This window comes from Bubalus kerabau, chromosome 5, assembly GCF_029407905.1.
Source record: "Bubalus kerabau isolate K-KA32 ecotype Philippines breed swamp buffalo chromosome 5, PCC_UOA_SB_1v2, whole genome shotgun sequence".
Taxonomy (NCBI): Eukaryota; Metazoa; Chordata; class Mammalia; order Artiodactyla; family Bovidae; genus Bubalus; species Bubalus kerabau.
In genome coordinates, this window is record NC_073628.1 from 135,713,526 (window position 1) to 135,741,379 (window position 27,854).

General features: G+C 62.9%; 1 protein-coding gene across 2 annotated transcripts in view; it reads right to left on the reverse strand.

The window, feature by feature from the left end:
* The window catches only part of NAV1 (neuron navigator 1), a 192,002-nt gene that overhangs the window by 95,837 nt on the left and 68,311 nt on the right, over positions 1-27,854 (reverse strand). For both annotated transcript variants that reach the window (XM_055583228.1, XM_055583227.1), the window contains exon 4: positions 21,178-21,960. In XM_055583228.1, coding sequence (XP_055439203.1) covers positions 21,178-21,960 — 783 coding nt within the window. The remainder of the gene's footprint in view (positions 1-21,177; positions 21,961-27,854) is intronic.

The following is a 27,854-nucleotide window of genomic DNA, read 5'->3' on the forward strand; positions in this document are numbered from 1 at the left end:
GGTCAGGGCAGCCTGGCCGCAGTCCATGGTCACAAAGAGCCTGATGCAACTGAGCGCCTGGACACACACATGAAAGAAGGAACATCGCAACAAACCATGTGGTACCACACTGACTGGACACACGGACGCTAAGCAACGCCTATTATTTTCATTACATTAAATACTAGGGGTGTGTGTACAGGCTTCCCAGGTCGTGCTAGTGGTAAGGAACCTGCCTGTCAATGCAGGAGATGCCTGAGACAAGGGTTCAATCCCTGGGTGGGGAAGATCCCCTGGAGGAGGAAAAGGCAACCCACTCCAGTATTCTTGCCTAGAGAATCCCCAGGACAGAGGAGCCTGGTGGGCTACAGTCCATAGGGTTGCAAGAGTCAGACATGACTGAGGCAACTCAGCATGCATGCACACATGTGTGTGTACACAGCTTGGCATACACATACATGTCCTCACTCTGTCCACTGAAGGAGTCTAGGAGCAGTGATGCCCCAGGACCAGTGAGACCACCAGCACCAGATCCTGGTTTCTAACACCACCCTCCAATGAAAGGACAGGACCCCTTGCAGAAATGGCTGGTTCTTGAACAGGGACTATGCAACATGAATCTGGAGCACCTTGTAGGGCCAGAAAGGAGGAAACTAAAAAAAATTAGGGTACGTCAAAGGGACACAGGTACCAACTAAAAGCTCTCTACCAACAGCCAAAGCTGAAACAGTTTGATCGAAATAAAAAACACAGGATCAGAGCGTAACTCAAAGAATGAAATAAACATCCACAAGTGCACACTGCCCTAACTAAAGAATGGAGAGCAGAGAAAGCTCCTGCACAGGAGGATTTACGTGGACACTCTCCTGGGGGAGGCGGACCCTAACTGCTCGCCTCCCTGAATGAGGCTGCACAGGGTAACCGCCTTCCAGGGGGCACACCCTGGAGAAAAGGGGAGGGGGACTTTGCTGGGGAAACACACGACCACGCTATGTCAGCCGGACGATCAAGGTGAACAACGGCAGATCATGTTGGGAGTAAACACCCTTCATCAGATGTCATGAGAACGACACTTTGCCTCCGTGGTCATCAAGCCTCTGTCAACCATCAGACCCATGCTGAAGGACACCCTACAAGCTGCCTGGCAAGGGTCATCCCACCAAGGAAAGACTGAGAAACAGCCACGGCCCAAAGGAGCCTAAGGATGCAGGAGGACCAAATGGACTGTGATGGGCACTTGGATGGGATCCTGAAACAGAAGAAGGGCAGGAGGTAAAAACTAAGGCAATCCAAACAAAGCACGGACCTCAGTCAGCAATCATGCTTCAGCGCTGGCCCACTGGCTGACAAACGAGCCACAGTAACCAGGACGCAGCAGCACGGGAACTGGGCGTGGGCCGTGACAGCTCCTGGTAACAGCCTTGCAACTTTCTGGTCAATCTGAAACTATTCTGAAACGTTCAAGTTTATTAAAAGACAAAAAGCTGCAAGGGATTCCGAGGCACAGCGGGGGGATGTATCACGTGACATGCGTGATGATGAGGACTCAGCCCTGCCAGCGAGGGGTTTGGAGTCTGACCAGTGAGGACGGGGCAGCTGCCAGGCAAGAGGCCGAGGAGTGAAAACCAACGTGTCACCCGACAGGCACTGTCAGAGGAGGGCTGCCAGGAGGGTCAGGAGACCCCCGAGAGGTTCACCTTCGGGGTGGGGGTGGGGCGTCAAGAAATATCTGAAAAGGACAGGCAAGGCTTCTAGGAGACGCTGGAGGCAGCGGGTGTTTTAGGCGAGGACGTGGCTCAATCCAAGACACACAGACGGGAAAACTGGGGCAGGTCTGGGAACCACAGAGCCCAGCGTCAGCACAGACAGGGCAGCGTCCCCCAGGGGCCCACGGACCATCGTCCTCCAGAAAGCCCCATGCGAAGAGGATCCCAGGCCACGTGGGGATTCTGCACCTGCTCACCCGTTCCTGGGCAGTCACCAAGCTGCAGTGACTCTACACAGGCTCTGAGAAGTCCTGCAGTAGAGAACCCCATCTAACCCTGTTCAGCCGGGATTTCCTAGATTCACGAAACCAAGGGTCTTATATTTTTCAGCAGAGTCAATTAACAAGTCTCACCCGACTTCCTCAGGGAACTGCTGGCAGATGGCTTGGGCAGAGAAGACAAAGGGGGAGCCAGGAGGGCAGGAAGGGGTGCCCGTGGAGGCCTCGGGTAAGAAATCAGAAGGCTGTCCTGGAGCAACCTTGGGGACCACCTCATGGGGAGCAATGGGGTCCCAGCTGTGCCCGAGGAGTGCACCCCCAGAGCAGGGCTGGGGGCAAACCAGAGACGGGGAGCCAGGATGCTTCCATGAGGGGCTGACGGTGTGAGTTAAGACAACAGAGGGTATTTCACAGGTAGAAGAAACCAGACTGTTGAGTGGCCGAGCCAAGGTGGGGTCAGAGCCAGGGAGTGGGGACAGAAGAGGCGTAGAGCCCCAAGGCTGGGCCGCCACCAGTCTACACACACCCGCACGAGCCTCCCTTCTGTTTCCAAGGACCAAGACGCGGCACCTCCAAGCCTCACTGGGCAAAGGGCACAACAGAATACATTCGATTCGAGCAACAGAACAGAAAGGCAGACCTGGATCGTAACTCCGAGTACAAACAGCGTGAGTACCTGTGATACGAATCAGGGATGGAGGGGGCCTCCCTGCTGGTCTGGGGGCTAAGACTGGCACCCGACGCAGGGGGCCTGGGTCTGATCCCTGGTCAGAATTCTCCAAGCCAGGCTTCAACAGTACATGAACCGTGAACTTCCACATGTTCAAGCTGGATTTAGAAAAGGCAGAGGAACCTTTGATCAAATTGCCAACATCTGCTGGATCATCGAAAAAGCAAGGGAGTTCCAGAAAAACATCTACTTTTGCTTTATTGACTATGCCAAAGCCTTTGACTCTGTGGATCACAACAAACTGTGGAACATTCTTCAAGAGATGGGAATACCAGACCACCTGACCTGCCTCCTGAGAAATCTGTAAGCAGGTCAGGAAGCAACAGTTAGAAATGGACATGGAACAACAGACTGGTTCCAAATTGGGAAAGGAGTACGTCAAGGCTGTATACTGTAACCCTGCTTATTTAACTTATACGCATCATGAGAAACGCTGGGCTGGAAGAAGCACAAGCTGGAATCAAGATTGCCAGGAGAAATATCAATAACCTCAGACATGCAGATGACACCACCCTTATGGGAGAAAGAGAAGAACTAAAGAGCCTCTTGATAATAGTGAAAGAGAAGAGTGAAAAAGCTGGCTTAAAGCTCAACATTCAGAAAACGAAGATCATGGCGTCCAGTCTCATCACTTCATGGCAAACAGATGGGGAAACAATGGAAACAGTGACAGACTTTATTTTTTGGGGCTCCAAAATCATTGCAGATGGTGACTGCAGCCATGAAATTAAAAGACACTTACTCCTTGGAAAGAAAGTTATGACCAACCTAGACAGCATATTAAAAAGCAAAGATATTACTTTGCCAACAAAGGTCCATCTAGTCAAGGTTATGGTTTTCCAGTAGTCATGTATGGATGTGAGAGTTGTGGGACTGTGAAGAAAGCTGAGTGCTGAAGAATTGATGCTTTTGAACTGTGGTGTTGGAGAAGACTCTTGAGAGTCCCTTGGACTGCAAGGAGATCCAACCAGTCCATCCTAAAGGAGATCACTCCTGGGTGTCATTGGAAGGACTGATGCTGAAGGTGAAACTCCAATACTTTGGCCACCTGATGCAAATAAGTGACTCATTGGAAAAGACTCTGATGCTGGGAAAGATTGAAGGTGGAGGAGAAGGGGATGACAGACGATGAGATGGCTGGATGGCATCACCGACTCAATGGACATGGGCTTTAGCAAGCTCTGGTAGTTGGGAGTGCTGGGCTGGTGTTGGGACCCCTGACGTGCTGCATTCCACGGGGTCACAAAGAGTGGGACACGACTGACTGAGTGACTAAACTAAACTGAAAACAGGGAACTAGGTCCCACATGCCACAACTAAGATCCCACGCAGCCAAATAAATAACTATTTTGAAAATTAACTAGCGAGTGATGGAGAAACAAGTACAAGGGGCAGGAAAACCCAGTCTCCGTACAGAACTTCCAATCGTGTAGGCAGGTTACGGTCCATACGACAGCACAGAGCCTATGCCCCCCGCTGCCCCAGCCCCAGATACCAGTTCAGAGCCCTGTTCCACCGCTTCCCAGCTCCAAGCAAGGTAGCCGACCTCCGTGTCTCGGTTCCCTCAGTGGCAGAAGGGGAACAAAACTGTCCCAGCTTGGAGTCTATTATCTAGAGTTCATCTATGTCAAGTGCTTAGAATGGGATCTGGTGCCTGGGCTGCTCCACATTAGCACCAGCCGCGGTTCAGACTGAAGGGGCTGAAGGAAGCTGCTCCCAGTGGAGGGGGCTTGGGGCGGGGACTCGGGTCCAGGCAGGCAAGGCTTCCTGCCCCTTCCGGGGTGGCCTCTCTGTCTCCCCCCAGCTGGCCTCCTCCTCGTCCTGCCTGAGGCTCTGCTGTGGGGGGACATCTAGACCCCCAGCAACCTGCCCACTTCCTCCCGTCTGCACCTCACTGACCAGCGTCTCCGCAGCAGCCCGCCCCCCAACCCCCGAAGGCAGGGAGCAGATGGAGGGGAGGGGCTGCCAACCCCATCCGGCTCCAGGCCGGCCTCCTCCGGGGTTGGGAGGGAAGTCCCCATGTGGTGAGGGGGAATCACAGGGGGGAATGAAGCCTGGGCTCTGCAGACAGCCTCTCTGGTCGCGGGCGTGATGGTATCAGAAAGCCGAACACAATCGCCGCTGAGGCCCTTCCGTACTCCCTGGTCTCGTCCGTCTCAGGGAGGCTGACGTCACTGGGAATCCCCCCACAGGAGACAGTTCCGGCCACACCGCTACCCTGTAGCAGAGCGACCCCCCTATCTGGCCTTAAGCTCCTCGCCTGTGCCATGGGGGCAGGGGGTGCTGCACCCCAGAGACTGACAGGGAGACGAACAAGCTGCTGCACGCACAGGGCCCCGAGCACAAGCCTGGGCAGCCGCTCCCTTGGCCTCTGGTCTCCTATCCTCCCTGCCCCTGAGGTTCCTGCGTCAGGCCCGGGCACAGGGGCTGCATCCGGGAAGCCCCTCTGTGCTGCAGGCACTGCTCGCTGCGGGAGGTGCAGTTTTGGGGGGGAGGCATGGCCGCGGGGACACTACAGTCTGCAGAGCAGGGCCTCGGGCCTCCCGAGCTGGCCTCAGCCCTGGCTCAAAGGGGGCTGCCATCGCCTCCTTCTGGGGTTTACGCGGCGCCTGAAGCCTGAGCTGGCCACTCGGGAATAAATACCTCAAACCACGAAAGACAACTTACGGGCCAGGCCAGAGAGCGGTTTCTCCCCTCATCCTCCTGCTGTCCAGCTTTAGATCGGAGGGATTTAGGGTGGACCAGGAGGCGATGGGGCAGCGAGGGGGTCTCTGGGGGCCTGGAAGCACCTCAGAGCCCCTGCTTTGCCTTCAACCTCATCCTGCTCTGATGACCACACACGCAAGTGTTCTGGGAACACGGAGGTACCGACCGAGGACCAGACCCAGTAGCAGCAGCAGGGTCTGGGGGGCTGTCCACGGAATGGGCCGCCCATGGCTCCCGACTGCCCGAGGAATGAGATGGTGGTGGCAGCGTGGCACCGCGGAGCCAGGCCGCCCGCCCACCTGGTAACTGGTCAGCTGTGAGCGCAGGCGGGGCAGGGGCGCAGACGGGCATGGAGCGCACAGCTCCAGGGCTGTGTCCACAGTCAGGGCTGGCCCTGGTGGAGGCTGTGAGCCGCGCCCCAGACACGGGGCTGTCTGGCCGCAGAGCCCCGGTGCCCCTGGGTACCACCCACTACGGTCCCCACGCCCTGGTCCGTGTCCAGAGAAGCGCCCCTGAAGGAGGACCCCGAGGAGCGACCTGCATCCTCCGAACGGAGGCCATGATGGCAGCTGAGACCCCTCCCTCAAAGTACTTTATGGTTTTCGACAAGTTTCCATAGCAACCAGAGGGTTACCATGGCGACTGAACTTGGCTCCGAGTCCACAGCTGAGAAGGGCCCTCACGCTTATCTGTCAAGCAAGGCTCACAGGAAACCCAGCGAAGGACAGACAGGACCACGGAGGTCTGGGCGGCCCCTCACCGGCTCCTCCCCGCAGTCCTTCCTGCCGCAATGCGCTCCTCCCAGGCCCTGCCCCTCCCCTTCAGGGATCCTCTCCGAGCCCGCCTGGCTTCGGAGGCCGACTCTTCAGCCTTCCCTCAGATTGCAGCCTCTGCGCGCGGCCCCTGGGCAGCAGGCCCGGTCCAGCCTCCCTGGGCGCCCTGCACGGGGCACAGCTGTGCCCTGTTAACAGGTCTCTCCTCTGGGACCTTCTGCCTGTGAGGCCAGAGGCCTGTTTCCTGGCTTTGAACTCTGAGGAGGCAGGGATGAGTGTGGGGGCAGGCAGCAGGCTTGATGCTCCAGCTGGAAAAGGGAGGCGGGGCCGTGGGGGCCTCACGCTTTCTGGGCAGGGGCCTGAGGTCCAGCCTCTCAGCCCCTGTCCCCCCCCCTTCTGCCCCAGCTCCTCCCCAGGGATCCATCTGACAAGTGTGTGCTTCCCGCAACACCCGCTTCCTGCTCATCTGCAGAGGCCCATCTGCGGGCCTGCTGCCCACACGCCAGGAGCGCTGGGCTCAGATCTTAAAAGCAGCCCACGGAACATGGGGACACACGTACTGTGCTCTGAAATAAATTCTCAAGACATTTGTTGCATCCTCACAGAGCCTACAACAATAAGCTCATTAAAAAACAGTGAAAGTGTGTGGTTAAGCTCATTTTTCTTTTTTTTAGCCTGCAAGAGCGTTATGTTTAAAATTAACACCAGTATTATTTTTAAAGGCTGGAGTCAGGCCTTTCTTTCCACACAGGGAGGTCCTGCTTGCCTGTTGGCCAGCGGGCAGAGCTCTGCTCCGGGCCTAACGTGGACCCCAGCGCTCTGTGCACAGCTTGGGGGATGTCCAGCCATGTGTCCGCTAGGCGGTGGGTGCCGCCCCGTCTGCTCTGGGTCCTTGGGCCTGCCCTCCGGAAGCCCCCAGCCTGGCTCTGACAGCCAGGGTGTGGGCGGCGGGCCCCCCGGCTCGGACCACCTTGTTTCCAAGGCATCTTGGCAGCCAGCGCAGCCCCAGTGTTGAGCGTGTGTCACTTAGCAGCACGTCCTGGCCCGAACCCAGGGCAGGGCAATGACACAACACCTACCTCAGCGAGTGGGTGTGAGGATGAGCTGGTCTGTTATAACACAGCGCCCGGAGCAGCGCGGGGCTCAGGGAGATGCTGCTCCCCAAGTCGGGGTTAAGTCCCGCCATGACACCCCTTCTCAGAGCCTTCTGCGCAGTTTAAGGGCAGGGCTTTCAAAATGCAGTTACCACTTATCTGTGGGTCATGAAATCAGTTCAGTGCAACCCCAAATTAAAGAAAAACACAAACGTACATTTGACATAACTGAAGATTAAGTGCACTGGACCCAGTATTGTTTCAAAAACCTCTTGACTTGTTTCAAAAACCTCTTGACTAGCAAACACACATAATGTAGCAAATCACACAATGCAATTGCTAGAAGATGTGCTCCCAATGGGGTCAAGATAGGAAAAAATAACTTGAAAATGCACTGCTCTGGGGCTGTCAGTCAGTGACAACCTCTGTGTGAACGAGTCCTTGGTTCTGTCTGGGAGAAAGGGGGGTGGGTGGGGGCAGGAAGGGGAGAACCCAGACTTCAAGTACAGCCTGCACCTCCTGCTTCACGCCCGGGAGCCGGCCTGTTCCTGGTGGAGCAGAGAAAGCCTCTTTTGAGAATTACTCCCTCAAGACCGTCCGAGGTTATCACCAGAGCCGATGGCCGGGGTCCAGCGGGGAACTGGCAGACAGGGGCCCCTCTGGGGGCAGGTCTGCTGCCTCCATGGTGGGCTCACAGGGGCCTGAGCCCGCACCCCTCCTTCCTTGATGAGGTCTTGTCTGCGTGACCCAACAGCAGTCTGAGCTAAAAAGGGAAAACATCACCCTCTGTTTACAAGAGATGAGAAAACTCAGGACCCAGGAGGTCGCAGGCCTTGACCAGGCTCAGAGTAATAGCTGGGCCCAGGGTCCAGCCAAAGCTGCCCAGGTCTGCGCAGGAACAGACGCAGACAGGGCAGGGAAGGGGGTGGCAGGGGGTGTCAGCTTTGAAGACAGTTCCCCAGGGCATGTGTGGAGTGCCTCCGTTCAGGGCCTTAGAGGAGGGTATGGACAGGGGGCGAGATGGGCAGAATGAGGTGGACACGAAGACCGAGCACTTGGTTACATCGGAGAGATGGCCAAGTCCCCGAGGCCAGGGAGCACCCCCCATCACACGGCTGGGCCCTGGGCTCAGGGACACGCGCTGCCTACGGGAGTGAGGAAGGGGGACTCTCTGTGGGTCACCTTCAGCCCGAGTAACCTGGCCAGTCTGGGGCAGAGACCACCAGCACCACGAGGGCCTGGCTCGCGTGCACGGGGTGGCCGGGTACTCCCATCCCCTGAGTCTCCACCAGAAGCAGGACCACCAACATCTGCAGCCTGGTCACCACAACCACACCTCCTCCGCCGGGCCCACACGTCCCCAGCTCAGGACACCCACTGCACCCGCCTCCAGAGGCCGGTTTGCATGAATCACAGACGTTGTAAGTTCAGTTGAGACAAGCTCACCATCTTAAAAAAGCCGTTATTATAAACAACAAGATGTTTTTCTCAGGTGCACCTGTTTTGCATTTAAGAAACTCAGTGTCCAGGCAAAACGACACCCCGGCTTCCTCAGTGTCCATCTGTGCAGCTTGGGGGTCCTACTTGCTGCCCCCACCCCCTCCCCTGGCCCCAGGCTGCTGCAGGGTTGCCCGGAGGCTCCGTCTGGAGCCTTAGCGCTGGGGCATCTGCCTCCTCTGGCTGACGCCCACAGCAGCCGGGCGGAGCCCCTTCTGAACAACACAAGCTTGGCGTCAGTCCCGCCACTTGCCCCGTCTTCCCACTGGACGTGGGGATGAAATTCGGAATCCCAACCCTAACCAGGCCCTGCCAGGTCCAGCCTCATGCCAGCCCCCTCCCTTCCCCACGAGCTTCTCTTCCCCGCACACCGGAATGCGCTCCACCTTGGACCGCTGCACACGCCCCCCATCCGGGCTGGCTCCTGCAGGCCTGGTCCAGGGCCCTTCCCCAGGACCAGCCAAGGCCGTCCTCCTCCCGCCCAGCACTGATCAGTGTGACACGAGAGCGCCCTTCTGTGACCATGTGTTCAAGTGGTCCCCCCCCGAGTCTCACATTCATGAAGAGAAAGGAGGGTCTGCTTTGTGGAGACCCCACTGCTGGGACCCCGGGCCGGGCCTGGACAGGACGTCCCTGCTCCCCTGTCCCTCCTGGGCTCAGGCAGCCCTCGACCAACCCTGGAGACAGAGGACCGCTCTGGGCTGCCCTCACCACATCCCCACCCCATCTGTCTTCTCTTCCAGACTCACGTTTCTACGGCTAGAGTGGCTCGAGATAACGTGGGATTTTTTTTTTTTTTTGTAAGGAGGGAAGCAAGATGAGAGTGTGTGTGGGGACAGGTCCCCTTCCAGCTCTGTTGGCTGTGGGCAGAGGCAGGGATGGAGGAGAAGGCAGGGATGGAGGAGGAGGAGCCAGACAGGCAGGGAAGGCGAGGGAGCGAGAAGACGGTGGGATCCGGAGCGCCTTCCTCGGCTCCAGCCTCAGACCCCACCCAAACGGGGCTCTCCTTTGACAGGTGGCCTCCCAGGGGAGTTCCGGGTGGGGACGTAGACCCCAGCTGCAAAGTGACCTGACACTGGGCTAGTAACACCGCTCTCCCCAGGCCTCCAGGAAAGCTGCCCTTGGCGGATGGAAGGGCTCCGGGGAACGTTCAGCCCAGTGTGGGTCACTGAGGCCTGAGTCCATCTGCGACGAAGAGAGGAGATGCAGAAAATCACACCTGCTGGGGGCGGGGCTTCCGGCGTTGGAGCAGGAGGCGGGGTCGGTTCTGGCCTCTTAACGAATCCCGCAGGAGAAGACCAAGGACCCAAGGACGGGAGTGGAGTCTGAGCTCCACCCAGGGCTCCTCCGGCCCCCTCACCTGTCAGCCCGGGAGGCGGCCACTGCGGCGACAGCACCCATGCCGGCCTGCGGCCCCTGCCCTTTTCTTCGAGGAGCGGGGGTTGGAGGACAGGAGGCCTCTGACAGGGGGTGCTGCACCGGCGTGGATGGACTACCGTGAGGCGGGAGCCCCCGGCACAGGCCTTTGACGTCCAGCGGGAGGACCCCCACCAGCTGCAGGAGGGAGCATGCTGGAGGCGCAGGGAGCCCGGGTGGTACCCAGGAGGCCGACCCGGACCCGGGCGGCCCTGAGCTCAGCAAAGCAGGAGGTGGGGAGGAAGAAATACCGCTGGGAGGGTGCTTCGGTCTTTTCACCAAATGCAAACGAAAGGCGGCAGGAAACCTGCCTGTCAACAGCTCCGTGGTGTCTGCAGAGGGAGCGCCCTGGGGAGAAGCCCCCAGAGCTCACAAACAGGACCGCGTCACCTGGGGGCACGGCCAGGGTGAGATGGAGCAGCGGAGGCAGGCTCCAAGGACACACCAAGGAGAGAAGGGGCGCTCGGGTCGGGGGAGGCTGGGGGCTCTCGAAGGCTGAGGAGGAAGGGCCCAGAACACAGGGGTCTGACGACAAAGAGCCCTGGCCAGGTCTGCCTGGGGCCCCCCGAGGACAGGGCCTCCCTCCCCAAGACCCACCCAGCTGCAGGGAGGGGGGGCAGATGTGTGCCAGCGAGGCAGCCTCAGATGAGTAAAGATCTCATTTAATCCTGGTGGCGGCCTGCAAGGCGATGTGACCTGCTGAACAGGTGAGGAAGCCAAAGCTCAGGAGGGCTGACTGGCCTCAAGGCCGAGCAACCCGGAGGCAGGACCTGACCTTGGGGTGTCTGCCCGCAGCCTGTGGATCTGACCACCGTGCTCTGTGTGCTTCCTCCCAGGACCTACCAAGAGAGGGGGACGCACAGAGCCGCTGCAGACACCTTGCACTGAGAAGCTGGGGACTCTGATTCAGAGATTCGATTTCAGCAGGAAACCTAATCTCTGTGTGAGTGTGAGAAAGTGGCCGGAATCCAGCCCCTGCCCAGCCGGGGCTGCTCTGGCTCAGAGGCAGGCTGTGTCATCAGGCAAACCCCTTCCCATCCCCCACTGGACATCACACCCAACACCAGGCCAGTGGCCCTCACCGCTGGCCCCAACACCGGGGCCCCAGGCTGGCGCATGCACCCAGTGCTGGGTCAGCATCGCCCGTCACCCGTTCTCTGAGACGAGGGACGAGCCAGGACCTCTCAGCCTCATTCCTGCCCAGACGTGCTCCCAGCTGAGTGAAAAGCAGTCAGCGGGGCAGACTCCACGACTCAGTCCTGCAGGACATTTCGAGGACCACCAGAGGGGTCATTGGCTGAAGGAGGGCCTGGGAACCCAGCAGGACTGTCCCAGGGGACCTGAGGGGTAGAGGCAACAGAGCAGAACAAAGCTCGGGGTTGGCCTGAGTCCCCACCCTCCCAGGAATGAGGGTGCTGCCAGCTCCTCCTCGATGTGGACAAGCCCCAGGCCAGAGCCAAAGTCTAGGCAAAGGGGACGAACCTGAACATAAGGCGCCCCTTCTGCCCCCCGCCCCGCTGACCTCCAATGCCTTTTCATGCTGCTTCTGCTATTTTCTTTTTATCAAAGTCTAACAGCCACTTGGCTGATAAATGACCTTAAAAACGGCGAAGCAGACTTCTGGAGACTGTGCATCCCTTCTGTCCCGTGAGGCTCAGGCCCCCACGCACGGAGAGATGGGCTGAGCCTGGGACAGAGGAGCCCCGAGCCTGGGCACCACGTCCTGCCAGGTGGACTAGGGCACAAGGGCAGGTCCGCCTTCAGGAGGTGAGGAGCCAGGTGTGTGTGGAAGAACACCGAGCAGAAGACGCCCCTCCCCTTGGAAACCCCACTGGCGCTCCGAGCCCTGAAAGACCTCGAGTGCTGAGTCCCCTCCGCAGGCTGGCTCCAGAAGCCCGAGTCTGAACTAGACTTCCTGGGCTGAACTGACGCCGCCCCACGAGTGATGCTGTTGGATCACCGACCACCCCTGGGAGCCACCATCAAGGACCAGGACGAGGAACCAGGGTCCGGGGCCTTCGGGGGAGGTGGCAACAGAACTGACTCTGTGGGCGCCAGGGATGCCAGAGGCCCTGAGCTCACACCTCTCTTTAATCCCTCACCCCACCCTACACATGCAGGACGGGTTCAGGGAGGGCGAGGGGCAGCCAGCAGGTAAGGACCCCGCCTGGCCCCCTCTGCACGACCCCAAGCTCATGCTCTTCTGTACCCCAGGCAGCGCCCCAGACACGAGGCTCCAGCCAAGAACGGCCCCTGCAGCTCTCACATGGCCACAGCTCGGCCAGGACCAGCGCTCGGGGAGGCGGCGTGGACACAGGCCCCGCACGCTGTCCACAGCCTGGCAGCGGGACCAGGGGCCCCAGGGGCTGTGCCACCTGGCTCCCGCGGGAGACCTCGGAGTGGACCATGCCTCTCAGAGGCAGGGTGCGGTGGCCGCCCAGAGGGCCTGCCGGAGGCCCGCGCGCGTCGCGGGTATGGAGGCTGCTCGAGCCCCTCTGCCGGGCAGGGCACCCAGGCTGCTCCTCTCCTGGTTGGGCGGCTCTGGGGAAGTTACTGAGCCGCTCAGCTTCCTCATCGGTGAGATGAGGATAAAAGCAGCACCAAACTCACCAGGCCGAAAGTTACATGAATCAACACGGCGCTCAGCACGGCGCCTGCTGTGCGCCACCGGCGAGTGACAGGCACTGCAACCTGGGCTTTCCGTGAAGCTGGCGTCCCGCGACCCCCGACGAAGGTAACGTCCCCCTGGATCCTCCACGAAGCTACGTCCCCCGTGGACCCCCGACGAAGGTAACGTCCCCCGCGGATCCTCCATGAAGCCGACATCCCCCGGACCCTCCATGAAGCTAACGCTCCCCCCTCCCGGATCCTCCAAGAAGCCGACATCCCCCGGACCCTCCATGAAGCTAACGCTCCCCCCTCCCGGATCCTCCAAGAAGCCGACATTCCCCGGATCCTCCGCGGAGCTACGTCCCCCTGGATCCTCCGTGAACCTAACGTCCCTCCGGATCCTCCACGAAGCTAATGCTCCATCAGCCCCCCTCCCGCATCCTGCAGACACAGTGATCTAAAATCAGGAATACTGGCCGAGGGGGAGTGATGCAGGGACAGAAGAAGGAGTTGAGCCCCAAGAGGCAGACGGGGCTGTTCCTGCAGAGCAGCCCACAGCCCGCCCACCCTTCCCTGAGGAGCGGCGGGTGGTCAAGTCTGACCCAGCTCTGGCCACCAGGGAGGCTGAGGCTGACGGGGTGTGTTCCCTCTCCACAGCTACAGCGGATGGGCCCAGGACCCACAGGCGCAGGGCCCGGGGGAACAGCTGACCCCAGGCTGACTGTGGGGCCCTGCCCGCTTCCTCCCGGCCGGCCCTGTCCTCCTTCTTATGGCCACAACCTTCCGGTCCACGGAGGAGCCCCTCCCCAGGAACATGCCAGCAGCTCTGGCTATTGCAGCCACGGCTGCCCTGTGACCGCCCGTCTGTCTGCTGCTCGGGCAGGACAGTGACAGGAGGCAGGGACATCTGCAGGGGGCTGGAGAGAATGGATTCCCACCAACAGGGGCTAGGGGCCCTCAGCCTGCAGTCCAGACTGTCTGCAGCCGCGGGGCAGACGCGGCTCCTACCCTAGAGGCTGGAGGGTCTGACTGGCCTGAGTCGGCCTCGGCCGCGTCCAGCTCTGCTTAAACTTGCCGAGTGACCCTGAATCCTAGGCCTCCTGCGAAGTCCAAGCCCCAGGACAAAGCCAGACACCCAGCTCCTGGGACAGCGGAACCCACGGCAGCACCTGAGGCACAGACACAGACCAGCTGGGCGGCTCCCCCAAACGACAGAGGGTGGGGAAGAGCTGCAGTGGAGACGAGACCCCTTACCATCCCCGGGACCCCGCACTGCATCGGGGCCTCTGAGCAGGCGGGGCCCTTGAGGACTGTCTGCTCCGAGGGCCCCCAGCCAAGGAACCCCAATCCAGCCCTCCCACCCCACCCAAGCAGAGCTGGGTGGTTGGAATACCTTGGCTCCTCACGCCCAGAGTTCACGGATTCCTTTATCCCAACTTCCAGCTCCTTCAGGAAGTCTTCGGGATGCAGCAGGTAGGCTGCAGCCAAGAGGGGCGGCCCACCCTACACCCCTATATGGGCGTCTCTTTGCGCAGGCGGGGCTTCGCGTCAGGTCACCTCTGTCATCCCTTCTGGCTCACGTGCTGGTGTTGCCCCGTGCAGTCCTGCTCTGCGCTGCCGGGGGCTGTGGGTCGGGGCTCTCCCGGGGCTGGGGTGCAGCACTGACCCCTCGGGCCTCCTCGGAGCTGCTGCTGCTCCCCCTCCTCCCCGGAGACGGAGACGGCAGGAGCTGCAAAGGGCGCCTTTGCTCGGCACACAGGCATGGAAGGCGGGAGGCGCTAGGCCGCCTAGTTCCCACTCAGCAACCTCTCCTGGACCGACGCCAGGCTCGGGACACCGTCAGGGGCCTGTGGGGGGCCAGCCTCAACCTCCCCCCTCCAAGGGCCTGCCCGGGGCCTGTCGTGGTTGCCGCAGGGAGCCCCCCACCTGCCCACCCACGTCCTTTCCCATCTCCCCCAGCCATATGGAGCCCCAAGGAAGCCCCCATCCCCTTCTCCTCCTGAGCCCAGTCCCTCTCGTCTCCGCTGCCAGGATCCAACCTTCTTTCCAAGGTGGCTCGTCCATGGTGTCCCCTCGCACCCGGGACACCACACCCACCCCGCATGCTGAGGGGCTCCAGGCTGCCCTGCCCGCCTGCTCCCTGCAGGGGTTAGAGGGGCCTCCTGTCAGCTCACCCACACATGGGCAGTGGAGAGCGAATGAGCCACGACCACAGGAGCGCTGCTCCGTCCCGGCAGCTGCCTGACAGCAGCCCTGGGCTCGGTGGAGTCGTGCTCACCCCGCAGGGAGGGGAGCTTCCTGAGGCTCCTGGCAGCTGGCGCCGGAGAGGTCAAGGTCAGGCCCTGGTCCTGCACTCAGGAGGATGACCCACTGTCCAGGGTCGGCGTTCGCCCAGTTGTAAGCACAGGGTCACTGGGCATGGAGTGACCTATTAACCCTAAGGAACAAGGACCTCTCACCCCACGTGATCCATGGGGACCGGCCATCAGTAGGCCATCCTTTCTCTGGGTCTGTTGATCCCCACGGCGGATCAGATCCCAGCCCGAGATGTCGGAGTCTGTGCCCCATGTCAGGTGAGGAGTCCTGCCCAGAGAAGCCAGGCTTCCCAAGGGGCTGCCAGCGTCCCCTGAGGGAAGGCCTGCTCAGCAGGTCACCAAGGGCAGAGGAAGCCGGGGTGCTGGAGAAGCAGCCTTACAGGGCTTTTCTGGGAGAGGGACCAGTGAGCCCCAGTGCGGTCTCTACCTGGGGGTCTATCTGGTCGTGTTTCAGACCCTTTCAAGCCTGGCCAGTCCACAGGCAGGCGTGCACACACACACCTTCGGCCTGTGTGCTGCTGCTGGAGGCTGAGTGTGCAGGCGTTTGTGTGCACCGTCCCATGTGACCCGCCACCCTCTGCACCCCCAGCTTCCCAGCCCCACCTACGCCCTGGGGCTCATGTCCGGACACCGGTTCCTCCCCACACTTGCCTGGCTTGCACTCTCAATCCTCACCACCTCCCCTCGCAAGCCAGGGTCACACCTGACAGTCTGGCTCTCCCAGAAAACACCAGCACTTTTCAGCTGATCACCCCCAAAGGCAGCACCCCTACTGGACCCCCTGCAGACAACCTAGGCGCCCAGACACACACCCCAGGCCTGCACACCCGAGGCACAGGGGCCAGCACCGGGCAGCCAGTCCACGCTGAGATTAGAAGACTGTGCGGTACAGCCCACACAGCCCTGGACCTATCATCAGGATGTTGAAAATAGATCTGACGAGGGCTCGAGCCGCGCCCAGCAGGGCTCTGGCCGGGCGGCGCTGGAGAAGAGCTGTATGGCAAACAGGCAGCGCTGGCAGTTACAGCCTGGACGCTGCTGGAGCCAGAGCCCTCGGGTGAGCCCGCAGCCCGCCCACGACAGAGCCCACGCTCTCCTGCCTTAGCAGGAGGGGACCCTGCACGTGCTCTCCCCTACCGCCCCCAACCTCCCTCTTCTCCTGCCAGAGGCACAGGTGCCTGTCAGAGACAGAGCCGGGCCCACCAGTCCTCTGGGCATGCAGGATGCGGTCACCCCGGACACAGCCTGGGCACAGACGCCATCCCTGGAGCGTCCTCCCGGCCTGGCCCTGTGCCTGCTGCTCAGGAGGCGGTGCTGGGCCAGGGGCTCTGGCTCCCTCTCCCTGAGGGCCAGGTCCCCAGGAGCCACAGCGAGGGAAGGTGTGGGAGTCTGCTGAGGGCTGACCCAGCCTTCCAGGGGCTTCTATGCCAGAGCAGGGCCTGCCCGTTGGGGCCAGGGAGCTGTGCCTGGCCCCCCGCCTTCCCGTGTGGGAGAGGGCAGGCCCTGAGGACATCGAACACACCCGGGTAACACAGACGCGGGGGGAGGAGGTCGGCCAGCACAAGTGGGAAGCACATGGCATCTATCTTCCCCTGGCCGGCCGGCACAGGGACGAGGGGGACGCTGTGGGATGGACCCCAGGTCGGCCAGGTGCTGGGGTGCAGATGTTACCAGGAGGTGGGGGTCCAGGAATCGGGGGGAACAGCTCGGCCCCTCCTCTGCAAGTCTCACTTCAAAAGAAAACACAGGGAAGGGAGAAAAGACGGGAGGAGACATGCACAGGTATCTGAGAGGCGGCCGGCCTGACCCGTGAGGACCCGGGGGACAGTCTGTGGCCTCCACGCCGGTGGAGGTTCTCCGGACACAGAAAATTGGCTCAGCGGCCTTTCTAACAACGAGTGCTTTCCAGGAAAATGAGGTAGTGAGCCCTCTGTCATCGGGAGTGTGTAAACAGAACACCCACCTGCCTACGATGCTACGAGGGAGTAATTTCGGCTTTAGGTGGGTAGCTCCACCACACAACTTCACTGTGTGCTCCGAGTCCCAGGGAGGGAGGCGGGGCTCTTTCCTCCCGCCGTGAGGGGAGCGGTTGCAGAGCAGCAGGGATGAGCCCCCTCGCACAGCACACTCCCAGCCCCGGATGGAAGAGGCCATGAGCTGCAGGCATGTGAGGGGAGGGAGCACCGGGGCGGGGTGAGGCTGGAGGTCTGCAGAAGAGAGAGCCTCTGGTGCTGGTGGCTGAGGGGGGGTGCAGGGACGGGACAGCTGTGCCGCAGTGCACGTCAGCTGGGGAGGGGACACGGGCCAGCAGCGAGAAAGCAGCCCGTGACTCCAGGCGACCTGATCCTACTCCACTTTGGACCCCCACCCGGGGAGCCTGGGCCTGGGGGTGGAGACACTCTGACCACCAGTCTTCTGCCAGGAGCTCCGGGCACTTCCCTCCACGTGTGCTCGCCCTCAGGGCAGAGCAGCGGCCAGGAGCCCTCCTCAGCCCATCCGCGCCCCTCAGCCGCAGAGCAGGGCCTGCAGCAGCTGGAGCGGGGAGGCCCAAAGGGCAGGGGCATCCCCTGGGAGGAATGGACCCAGAGGAAGGGTCCTGCCAGCTGTCCCTGACACGCGGGGCTCCCCGCGGCTCTGCGAGCCCAGGAGCATCGGCCCCCTTCTCTCTCCCCCTTGGGGAGGCTCCAGCACCGCAGCCCTGTGTGTGGAGCGTGGGAACGCGAGTGTGGGTGAGCTCGCGCACATACTGGGAGGACTCCCCAGAACTCTCCACCTGCCCAGTGTGCTGAACAAAAAGGAAAAGCTCCGCTGGAGAAGGCGGTTCTCTTCCTCTATTCCCGAATCCCTGAATGCAGCCTCTAGAGTAAGCCCTGCCCCCTGAAACACCCCACACCAACCCACTGGCTTAGAGACAGATAATTTCCTGACTTCCTTCCCCTGCCTCCAAGGGCCTAGCTGTTGTCATGGCAACCCCTCACGTGGGTCCAGACGCCTTCGGAGGAGGTGGGAGCAAGAACCCCAGCCGCCTGGGTTCCTCTGCACCTGACCGGCCCACCACCTGGAGGGCTGAGCAGGGGGTGCCTCCAAGGGAGTCAAGGTCAGGATGGGACAGCGTGTGCACTGCTCTCAGCACCCGCTCTCAGGCTTGGGGGGGCATCGTCAAGGTCTGCTCGCCTCAATCTGCACCCCTCCCCGGTCCTGACCCTTAGGGTAGCACCCTTCCCAAGTGGGGAACCTGAGGTGCAGAGGAGGCCCCGGAGCAGCTCAGGACGTCTGCGCAGGGCAGCAGATTGCAGACTCCCGGCGGCCCCGCCCCAGGCCGGCTGTGACCTTCACCTGGGAGGTGTGGACCCTGGAGGAGCCTTCGGTGGACTGCCCACCAGGGCCCAACGGCATCTGAGCCCTACGATGGGCCCCTTTCCTCCGGACGCTCATCCCCCGGCCTTCCAAGTTTCCAGGCCTTCCCAGTGGGACCCTCGTTCTTTGGCAGCTCCCAGAGCAAGGGAAGGGCAGGGCGCCCGCCCAGACCATCTGGGCCCCAGCTGACTTCTGGGAAGCCGTGATCAGCTTTCATTCCCTTTCGTTCCAGAAAGGCTCTCATGTGGGGCTGCCTCCCTGTCTCCCCAGGAACTGGCTGGGCAGCTCCCGGGGTCTGGGATGGTCCCAGGGTGGGCGTGTCCCAATGCTGAGCTCACAGGTGTGGAACCTGTGTCTCTCACCACCACCTGGAGGCGCCTGACAACCCAGGCACCTCCGTGGGCTCTGGGGCCCCCCCACCCCACTCACAACAGAGGCTCTGCCTGGGGTCACCTGCTCCTCCAACGCCCCCCACCCCCTCTTCAATGCCCTGCTCTCCTGGGGCTGTCCACTCATCAACCCCACCTGTGGTCAGTCCAGGACGTTTGCCCCACTGTCCACTCTCTCCCACCAGCTCTGCCGTGACCGGTCTGGTCAGGCCCCTCTTCACCTGCTGACCCCCTTTCTTCCATCAGGCCCCCTATGCAGACCTGCGACTCAGGGATCCGCAGATTCTGTCTCCCACCACGGGCTCAGGGTGACTCCAAGAGGCTCCCGCACCCCGGGCCAGGGTCTGACCCTCCATCTCTCGATCTCTCTCCTCTCTGAGACAAGCAGGTGCTCAGGGGTGTGAGGGGCTGCAGCTCAGCCCTGGCTCTCTCCCCCAGCCCCTCCCCCGCCAGCTCCAGGACTGTCTGTCAGGGTCTCTGTGGTCACTGTCTCTCGAGAAGGGCCTCGGTCAGGCAGCCTGGTCCTGGGCAGTTTGGGGACTTGCAGGCCTGGGGAGCCCTGACCTTGAAAGGGGGGCTTGCCCTCTGATCGCCTGTCCCTTCCCTCCCCCAGACAGGCCACACCTTCCCCTGTTCTGTCCCACCCACCTCAGCCCGACACCCCTCAGCCCCACGCCTCTTCTGGCTCAGTCACGATTCAACAGCCCCTTTTCCGAGGGGCTGAGGCAGGTCTTCACCTCCCAGGCCCTCTCCTGCACCCCCATTTTCTCCACAGCCCTCCATTTGGCCTGGAATTACTTGCTTTTCTCCTTGATCATCCGTGTCGCCCCTTTAGACTGTAAGCTCTTTGCGGGCTTCTTTGCGCTCGGCACGGGGTGGGGTATGAGGTGGCCCTTAGACTTTCGCCCCCACCCGCGCCCCAAGGGTCCCTGCGGAGGCCAGGCCTTCAGGCCCCCGCGCCTCCGGCTTTGCGGGTGTCCAGTCCCCACCCACCCCACCCACTGCAGAGCCCGTATGCGGCCTCCTCCGCAAGCCCCTGAATCCAAACCCGCCCTGCCGGGGGTCCGTCACCCCAGCCCAGCAGGCCCTCGGGGTCCCGGGAAGGTCGCGGCCAACCAGTCCTCGCAGCGCGGCCTCCTCCGGCCGCCGGCGGAGCCCCCGCCCGCCCCGCCGCGGCCTGTCCGTCACGAGGGCCGCAGGCCGCCGGCCCCGCCCCCGCGCGCGCACGGATACGCCCCTCCGCAGCCCCCGGCGGAGCGGGCCGCTCGTGGGGACCCGGGTCCCTCGGCCCGGGGGACCACATCCCCGCCGCCACCGCAGCGAGTCCGCGGAGCGCGGGCGGCCTCCAGCCCCGGGCCTCGCCGCTGTGCTCCCGGGCACGGCCGCGCCGGCCCCCGGGGGCACCACCTTGCCCCGCACCTCGCGGCTGCCTCCCTCCCAGGGCGCCGCGACCCGGGAGAGCGGGCGCAGCCCCGGGCCTGCTCCGGGTTTGCCGCTCAGGCTCCTCAGGTCGGAGAACAATGGAGCAGCTCTCCGCGCCTCCTCCGCCAACGAGCTTTGTTCCTCCTCCCCGCCCGGCCGGCCCCCGTTAGCCGAAAAAATAAGGCCTCCCGGTCAGCGGGGAGTCTCCGCATGACCCCCAGACCTCTCCCCACGCGCTGAATACCGGGGGTGGGGTGGGGGTACGGGCCACAGCCGGGCCGAGGTACAGGTCGCGCGTCCAGATGCGCGCAGCTGGCTGCCCGCCGGCCCCCAGACCCCGGGAGCATCTCCCTGCCAAACACCCACACCCGAGAAATCCGACGCGCGCTCCCGCCGGGGATTCACAGAGGAAGCGGAGCCTCAGCGCTGCTCCGGGGCGGAAAAGCGCTCACCTCTGTCCCCCCACATCTGGCCTCTACCCCGGCTCCCACCCGGCGCTCCCCGGGCGATGCGCTCCAGCCCAGAACAGACCACGACGCAGCTGTGGTCTCCACCAGCCCCCAGATTTTGCCAGATGAGGACGCTAAGCTTTAAGATTCCAGGAAGCTGATGGGCCCTATCTCTGAGAAGCTAAGGCCGGCACCTCATTGTCCAATCTCACCTCTGACAGGCCAGCGCCGAGCTGGGGCTCCGGCCAGGGGACATCCATACCTACCGAGGCGCACTTCGGCCACATGCACCCGGGGATGGGCCAGTCAGGCACATCTAGGCGCAGTGTCTGGGCGCAGCCCGCCCGGGATCCGCAGAGCCCCGCAGCGGGGAGGGGGCAGCGGACTGAGGCCTCTCCCCGACCTTCCCCGGCAGCGCAAAGGGAACGACAGGGGAGGGGCGGGACGCGGACTCACCCAGCACCTGGCTGAAGAGCAGCTGCTCCAGGTCTCCCAGCACGGTCACCACGAGCTCGGGGTCCACCTTGAGGAAGGCGCGCTCCTCCTGGCCCTTGGCAGGGGGCGCGGGCCCGGAGCCCTTCTGCGCCTTGGCCTTGCTGGAGAGCAGCTCGTCGTCCGACTTGGCGTCGTCGCTCACGGCCGCCTCGGGAGCTTTGCTGAGCGGCTTGACCTCGGCGTAGGGGCCGCGCGGGATCCGGCTTGGCTTCCCCAGGCTGGGCGCGAGCGGGGCCAGAGGGGTCTTGGCGCCGCCCGCCGGGCCGCCCTTGGCCTGGAAGAGCGAGTGCTCGGACTTGGACAACGTCTTGGACATCAGCGGAGCCTCGCGGCCCTTGGGGCCGCCCTTGCCCGAGCCCTTGGGCGCCTTGGCCATGTCGTCGCTCCACTCGGGCTCATACAGCTGCATCTTCTTCTCCGAGTCCGTAAGGAACGAGAGGTTGGTGAGTGACTTCTGCTTGCGCAGGTTGGAGGCGGGCGGCCCGCCGGGGACTCGGCCGTCCACGCTGCCGGACTTGAAGACCTTGAGCTCCGCCGCGCCGGCCTTGGCCGTACCGCCGCCGCCGGGCGCCTTGGCGCGCTTGGGCAGCATGGCTCTGCTGTCCGCCGCCGCCTTCCGTCCCGCGCCCCGAGGCTCGTCCGCGCCCTCGCCGCCGCCGCCGCTCAGCTCCACCTCGGGCTGCGCGCTCTTGACGCTGCCGCCCAGCATTCTGCCCGCGAGGAGCGCATGGACGATCCGGGCGTCTGCAGGCACCGGGGGCGGAGGGGGGGCGGGGGAGGGGCGGGGAGGGGGAGGGAAAGGACGGAAGAAACCGCGGAGGAAGGGGGAGGAAGGGGGAGGGAGCCGAGGCGCGGGGGAAGAAACGCGAGGCAGGCGGCGGGGAAGGGAAGAAGCCGGGGAGCGATGGGGCGGGGTCGGGGGGAAGGGGCGGGGCGGGGGAAAGACAAATTAAAATTTTGAATCGATCAAAGAGGAACACACGCCCAGAAGCTCGCCGGCGCTCGGGATGCCCGGCGCGGATCCCGGGCCCCTGCCCGCCCGGCCGGTGGGTCCCGCGGGCCGTGAGCCGCCCGCCAGCGGGAGCGGAGGCTGCGGGCTGCGACTCGGGGCGCAGGAAGGAGGGGGAGGGCGGCGGAGGGGAGGGCTGTGCGCGCGCGCGGAGCTGGGCGCGAGAATCTATTTCTGGCTCTGGAGGGGGTGGTGTCTGCAGCCGAGATCCAGGGGCGGAGGGGTGTGGGGATGAGGGATTCGACCCGGTTTTCTCCTCGCTTTCGGCGCAGAGCGGGCAGGATCTGGGGCACGGATGGTCCCCTGCCGCGCCCGGGGGGCGGGGGCGGTGGGAGGGTCTGCTGAGGCGGTGGGGGAGGGGGGTGCAGGTAAAGGGGGCTGAGGCTTAGCAGCTCGGGACTCGGAGGGACAGTGGGCTGAGCGGGCCTGGGGGAGACGCTGGGAGGGGTGGAGAAGCCATGTCGGGGCGCCGGCTCCCCGCCCCCACGTCTGGGGGCGCTCCCGCCCCACCTCCCGTCCTTTGCGAGGCTCAAGGCTGCCCTCCTGAGGTGGGGACGCCTCCGGAGGACGGGGCCGGGGGCCGCTTGGAGAGACTGGCCTCGTGGACTGGGGAAGGGCCTCCGGTGGAGAAAGGGGCTGATCTTGGTGTCTGACTGCGTGACCTTGTCAAAGTCACTGCACTGCAGCCCCTGGATCTCTGGCTTCTCTCCCGGGACTATAGTACCGGCCTCAGAGTCAAAGGAACTGGACCTGGAAGAGCTCCATCAAACCCAGGGCATCAGGACGGATAGGCCCTAGACTCTCTCTCGCCTGCCCGAGCAGTGGTGGGGGCTGCAAAGCCAATAAAAAGATGTTTCCCTAGCCAGCCCCACCCACCCCGGGAAGAGGGTGGTGTGCAGGGATGGAGACTGAAGGCTGACAGGGCTGGCCCCAGGGAGGACTGGACACTCCTGGCCCTCAGGAGACGCGACACTGCCCATGCTCCCTGGCCTCCCCGGTCAGGACCAAGTTGCCTGAGCAAACAGTCCTCAGGCAGGAGAGAGAGGGACGGGAGAAAGGGGGGGAGCCCTGGGAGCCACCCCATCCCCACCCTCCATCTCTGCAGCCCCAGGCACCCCCAGACTCTGAGGCTCCTGCTGCCCCCCCTTTCCTGGCCCTCGGTCGCTCAGCTCAGCTCGGGGCACGGCCTGCCTGTGCAAGGCATTTGTGTACCTGTTTGTCCCCCACCACCCAGCTGGCTCCCATGCTCAGACGGAGCTTGTCTCCCAGCACCTTGGTGGAGCAGATGGTGACATGGGTTTGGAGGCCCGGGTGTGGGGCTCCGGGCCTGCTCCATGCATGGCTCCTGGGTGCTGGCAGGGTCCCGGGGCCTGACCGAGACACGTAAAGCCTGCAGGTCCAAGGCCTGTGGCGGTGTGGATGTGCTGGCCACAGACTGAGCACAGACGGCTCAGGCAGAAGGGCATTTGCTGAGAGACATGGACCCTTGACTGGGCCTTGGAGAAACAGAGAAAGGTGGCAGTGCGGGCCTCGGGAGCTCAGTGTTGGCAGAACCCGCAGAATAACGAATGGGACTCGGACTAGGCTGCTCCCTTTCCTGGGAAACAGCACCCAGGCCCAGCGGCGTGTCCTGTGCAGGCGGACAGAGGTGCACAGTGCTCTTTCCAGGAGGACTGAGGGGGCTCTGAACCTAGGGGCAGACCCCCCGTCACCCTGCTGCTGTGACTCCAAACTCCAGCACATACTTGGGCCGTCCCCCATACATGTGAGCGGGTGTGACAGGTGGGAGGACGCATGAAGGAACTCTCGGAAGCTTCCTGGAGTAGGATCAGCATAAGTAGGGAAGGGTTCAGACCAGGGGGGCAGGGAGCCGGAGGTGGGGGTGGCCAGCAGCGGGGTGGGGGGCAGAGCGGGTGCGAGTTCACTAGATGGTCCCTCCGCAGAGGGCACCGCGCAGACAGGCCTACGGGCCTGCGCAGAGGAGGCTGGTCAGAAGGTCTTACCCCCCGGGCACACGGGAGACACGTGTGCTCAAGACCAGACCCTCCCAGCTGGAGGATGGGATCCAGTGCCACCGTCGGCACCAAAGGTCTGGGTGACAAGCCCGCCGTTCCCTGACATGAGCCACTTTTCCTGAAATCACAACAGCCTCCCAAGTCCCCAGCCTCACCCAGAGGTCTTCTCTAGCCTGCACACAACACAGTGAATTCAGTCATGAGGGGGTCTCACCGTCCCCAAAACCAGCAGCTCGAGAATCAGGGGACACTGTTCCATGCTGCCCCAGGGGACTGTGTTGGCGCACACGGACGCCTTCTCCTCCGAGGCAGATGGGGGTGGGCTGTCCGCCCCGCTGCCAGGTTGGCGCCGTGGCCCGTCCCAGCCGGGGTGCCATTGTGGACCGAGGCCCTGCTGCCTTCTGGTCGGTTCGGCCAGCGTTTCTGCACCCTGTGTCAGTCCCCTCCTCCCCACCTGGTCTCGGGAGCTGCTCTGGCCCCACTCTGGCTGTTGCTCTGCCCGCTGCCCTCCTGATCTTGGTGCCCCCTGCCCAGGCCTGAGCCCCTTCCTCGCGGCTGCCCTCACTCGCTCACTGGTTCCTGGGTTTCCGCCTGGTCCCGGCCCCTGTCTTTATTCCCCTGTGTCTCCTCTCAAGGGGCGTCATATGCCCCGGACCCCAAGTCCATTCCCTTCCCTCAATAATCGGCTCCTGAAATCTCACCTTCTTCCAGAAGAGAGTATTTTCCAGAAAGGACACACGAGCCCGCCTCCCCCTCCCTCTGCGTGAAGCACCACCTGTCAATCTACAAGACGGAAGACACTTCCGCATCGTCTCCTGGGCCAATTCAGTGCTGAGTCCAGGGGGCCAGTCCTGTCTGTCTGCCTGCCCCCCTTCCCCTGTCCCTCTCTGAAGGGTCTCGCCACGGCTGTGGGGAGGTCCCTTTAAACCATCGTCCTGGAACTTACAGACGCTCCCTCCCTCCGCTCTCTCTATTCCTTTCACAGCCCCTGAATTTCCCACTATCCTCCACTGCAGTGGGAGCGCTCGCTGCCGTGGCAACAGCCATTCCAGCATCAGTCGATAAAGCCAATACATGCAGAGTGGTTCCTAAAAAGAGAGGCTCCTGCCCTGTCACGCACGCCAGCTCCAGCCCGGGGCCCTCGACAGGACCAATGGCCGGGCGGGGCCAAGGAGAGGGGCTGTGCGGGGAGGCGGAGGCCCAGCTGGGCGGGGAGTGGGTGCGGAAGGCGTGGTGGCCTGTGGAGGGGACTGGGCCCTGTGCAGGCTCCAGAGGGGATGTGGGAAGGAGGCTGATTTGCAATCATGATGGCACCCCGTCTCCAGGCCCCCAGACTGCTCATCCTCACCATCCTCTCTGCCAAGACACGGCAGTCTCTGCAGTGGGGGTGGGGAGAGTGGGCTGACCGCATCTGCTGACCGATACTGTTGAGCAATTTGAAGAATAGAGACACGGGGCCCCCGGCCAGGGACAGGCACACGGTGTGACGCTCCGTCCCCCACCAGTGACCGGAAACCACAGGCCCTGCCCCTCCGTCTGAGAGAGGGCCTCTGCTGGGAAGGGGGCTAGGATACCCCACCCGACTGACCTTGAAGGGTGACCTTGGGAGAAGAGGGACTCAGGTAGGGGTGTGGGCAGGTGAGTCCACACTCGGCTCCTCGAGGGCTGAGGGCCAAGCAGAGGGGGCGTTCTCTTGATTCCTGCACCCACGATTGGGACCTGGGGGGCCAGTCCTGCCTTTTAGGGGGCCCTGCTGGCCCCTGTGCTGAGCTCATCCCCTCCCAACTCCCCGCCTCTGTGGAAAGCCCTGCAGCCACTGAGCCCTCGTCCTTCTGCCCTTGTCTCTGTGCGTCACCCCGCCCCATGACCTCTCCCCTCAGCAGGGACTTTCTGAGTGTCCAGAGCACACCCGTGGGCAGGCTGCAGGCCACGCAGGCGGCAGAGCGCAGTCTCGTCTGTGGACGGACAGCCAGCCCCTGCCCCTCACGCCCGCCCAGCGCCTCCGAAACCTGCCCTGGCAGGCACTGGGATGCACCAGGGACGCGCATATGGAAATGTGTCCTCCTGGGATGTCCAGTCAAACAGGAGGAACAGGCGACAGGCGGGAGCCTAGCTACTGAGAAGCGCTGAGGAGAAGGAACAGATCCGGGATGGGGAGCGTGAAGCAGCTGAGGGCAGGAGGCGAGTGTGTGGCTGGGTGACCCAGGGAGGCTGTGCTGAGGAGGCACGTTTGAGGAAAGCTCCAAAGAGAGGGCTCGGTCTCTGGGCGTCTGGGGAAGACTTTTCCAGGCAGTGGCAATAGCCCATGCAAAGGCCCAGGGGCAGGGTGTGCCTGGCGTGTCTGGAGAATAGCGGGATCAGATACATGTCTTCTGGAGAGGAGGACAGGGTCAGGGTCAGGGTCAGGACATGAGGGAAGCCACGGTGGTCACCACTCGGCCTTGGCTCAGTGGGGTGGGAGCCCCGGCAGGCTTGGGGCAGAGGACCGGCACGGGCAGCTCCCCTGGGGAGGGTCCCATGGCTTCTGGGCCGGGCTCCTGGCAGACAGGGCTGCAAAAATTGAGGGGAGGGAAGATGGTGGCTCGGGGCAGGCGGGTGCCTTGGCAGCGGGGAGGAGTGGCTAACTCTGGGCACGCACTGAAGGTGTAGGGATTTGCCGCTGGAGCAGAAGCGGGCCTGTGAAAGAGAGGGGGCCTAGACCACTCCGGGGACTGCAGCCTGCGTGGCTCTGGGCTCAGGGCTGCCGTGAGTCAAGGTCAGGAAGCCCTTGGGAGAGACGACTAGGCCCTCTGTTTCCCAGCCCTTCCTGCGGCCATGGGCCCTCCTCTGCACGCCTCTCCTGACTCCCCACGCGCTTTTCTGCAGCTGATGTGATAATTTCCCGGCATCCTGTCAGCAGGCTTCATCCACCAGTCTGTGATTCCCGAGGATCCACCCTCGGCTGGTCTACCGACCATGATCTTTTCCCAGAACCCACCACCGCCCTTTGCGCACAGCAGGCTCTCGGGAATACTTGGAGAATGACTAGAGGCGGAGTGAACGGGTGCGTGACTCAGAACAGATGCGTGCGGCTGCCAACAGCGGTGACCTCTGGTGCCCGTGCTGAGACAGCGCAGCTGGGCAGGAATGGCAGCCAGGCCCCGGGACGGCTCCCAGCCACACCTTCCCTCCGGTCCCTGCAGCCCTGGGCCCAGAGAGCCAGCAGTCCCTCTCCCTGCCCCTGCGGGAAGCTCCCATCCTTGTGACCTCGGGATGGGTCACAGCTGAGACCTTCTCCTTCCCCATCTCTGCACTGCATACCTCAGGGGCCTCTGGCACAAGTGGGCAAGAAATCCTCACATCCCCTCCTGCACCGGGCAGTCCCGCCCTCCAGGGTGGGTGGACTGCTTCCTACTAGAGGAGAAAAGCAGCCGGTGGACGCAGTGATCCAGCATGGGAGCCCCAGCTGGCTCACACCTCATCCAGGAAGCCCTCCCAGACTGACCCACTCGCTTCCTCCCATCCTCAGCTTTCCAGGGCCTGAGACATTTCTGTGGACTCTGCGGGGCCCTGGCTCAGCCTCCCTGGCCCGGGGGCTCCCTGAACTTTTGGGTTGGGGGTTTGCTCATGGGCTC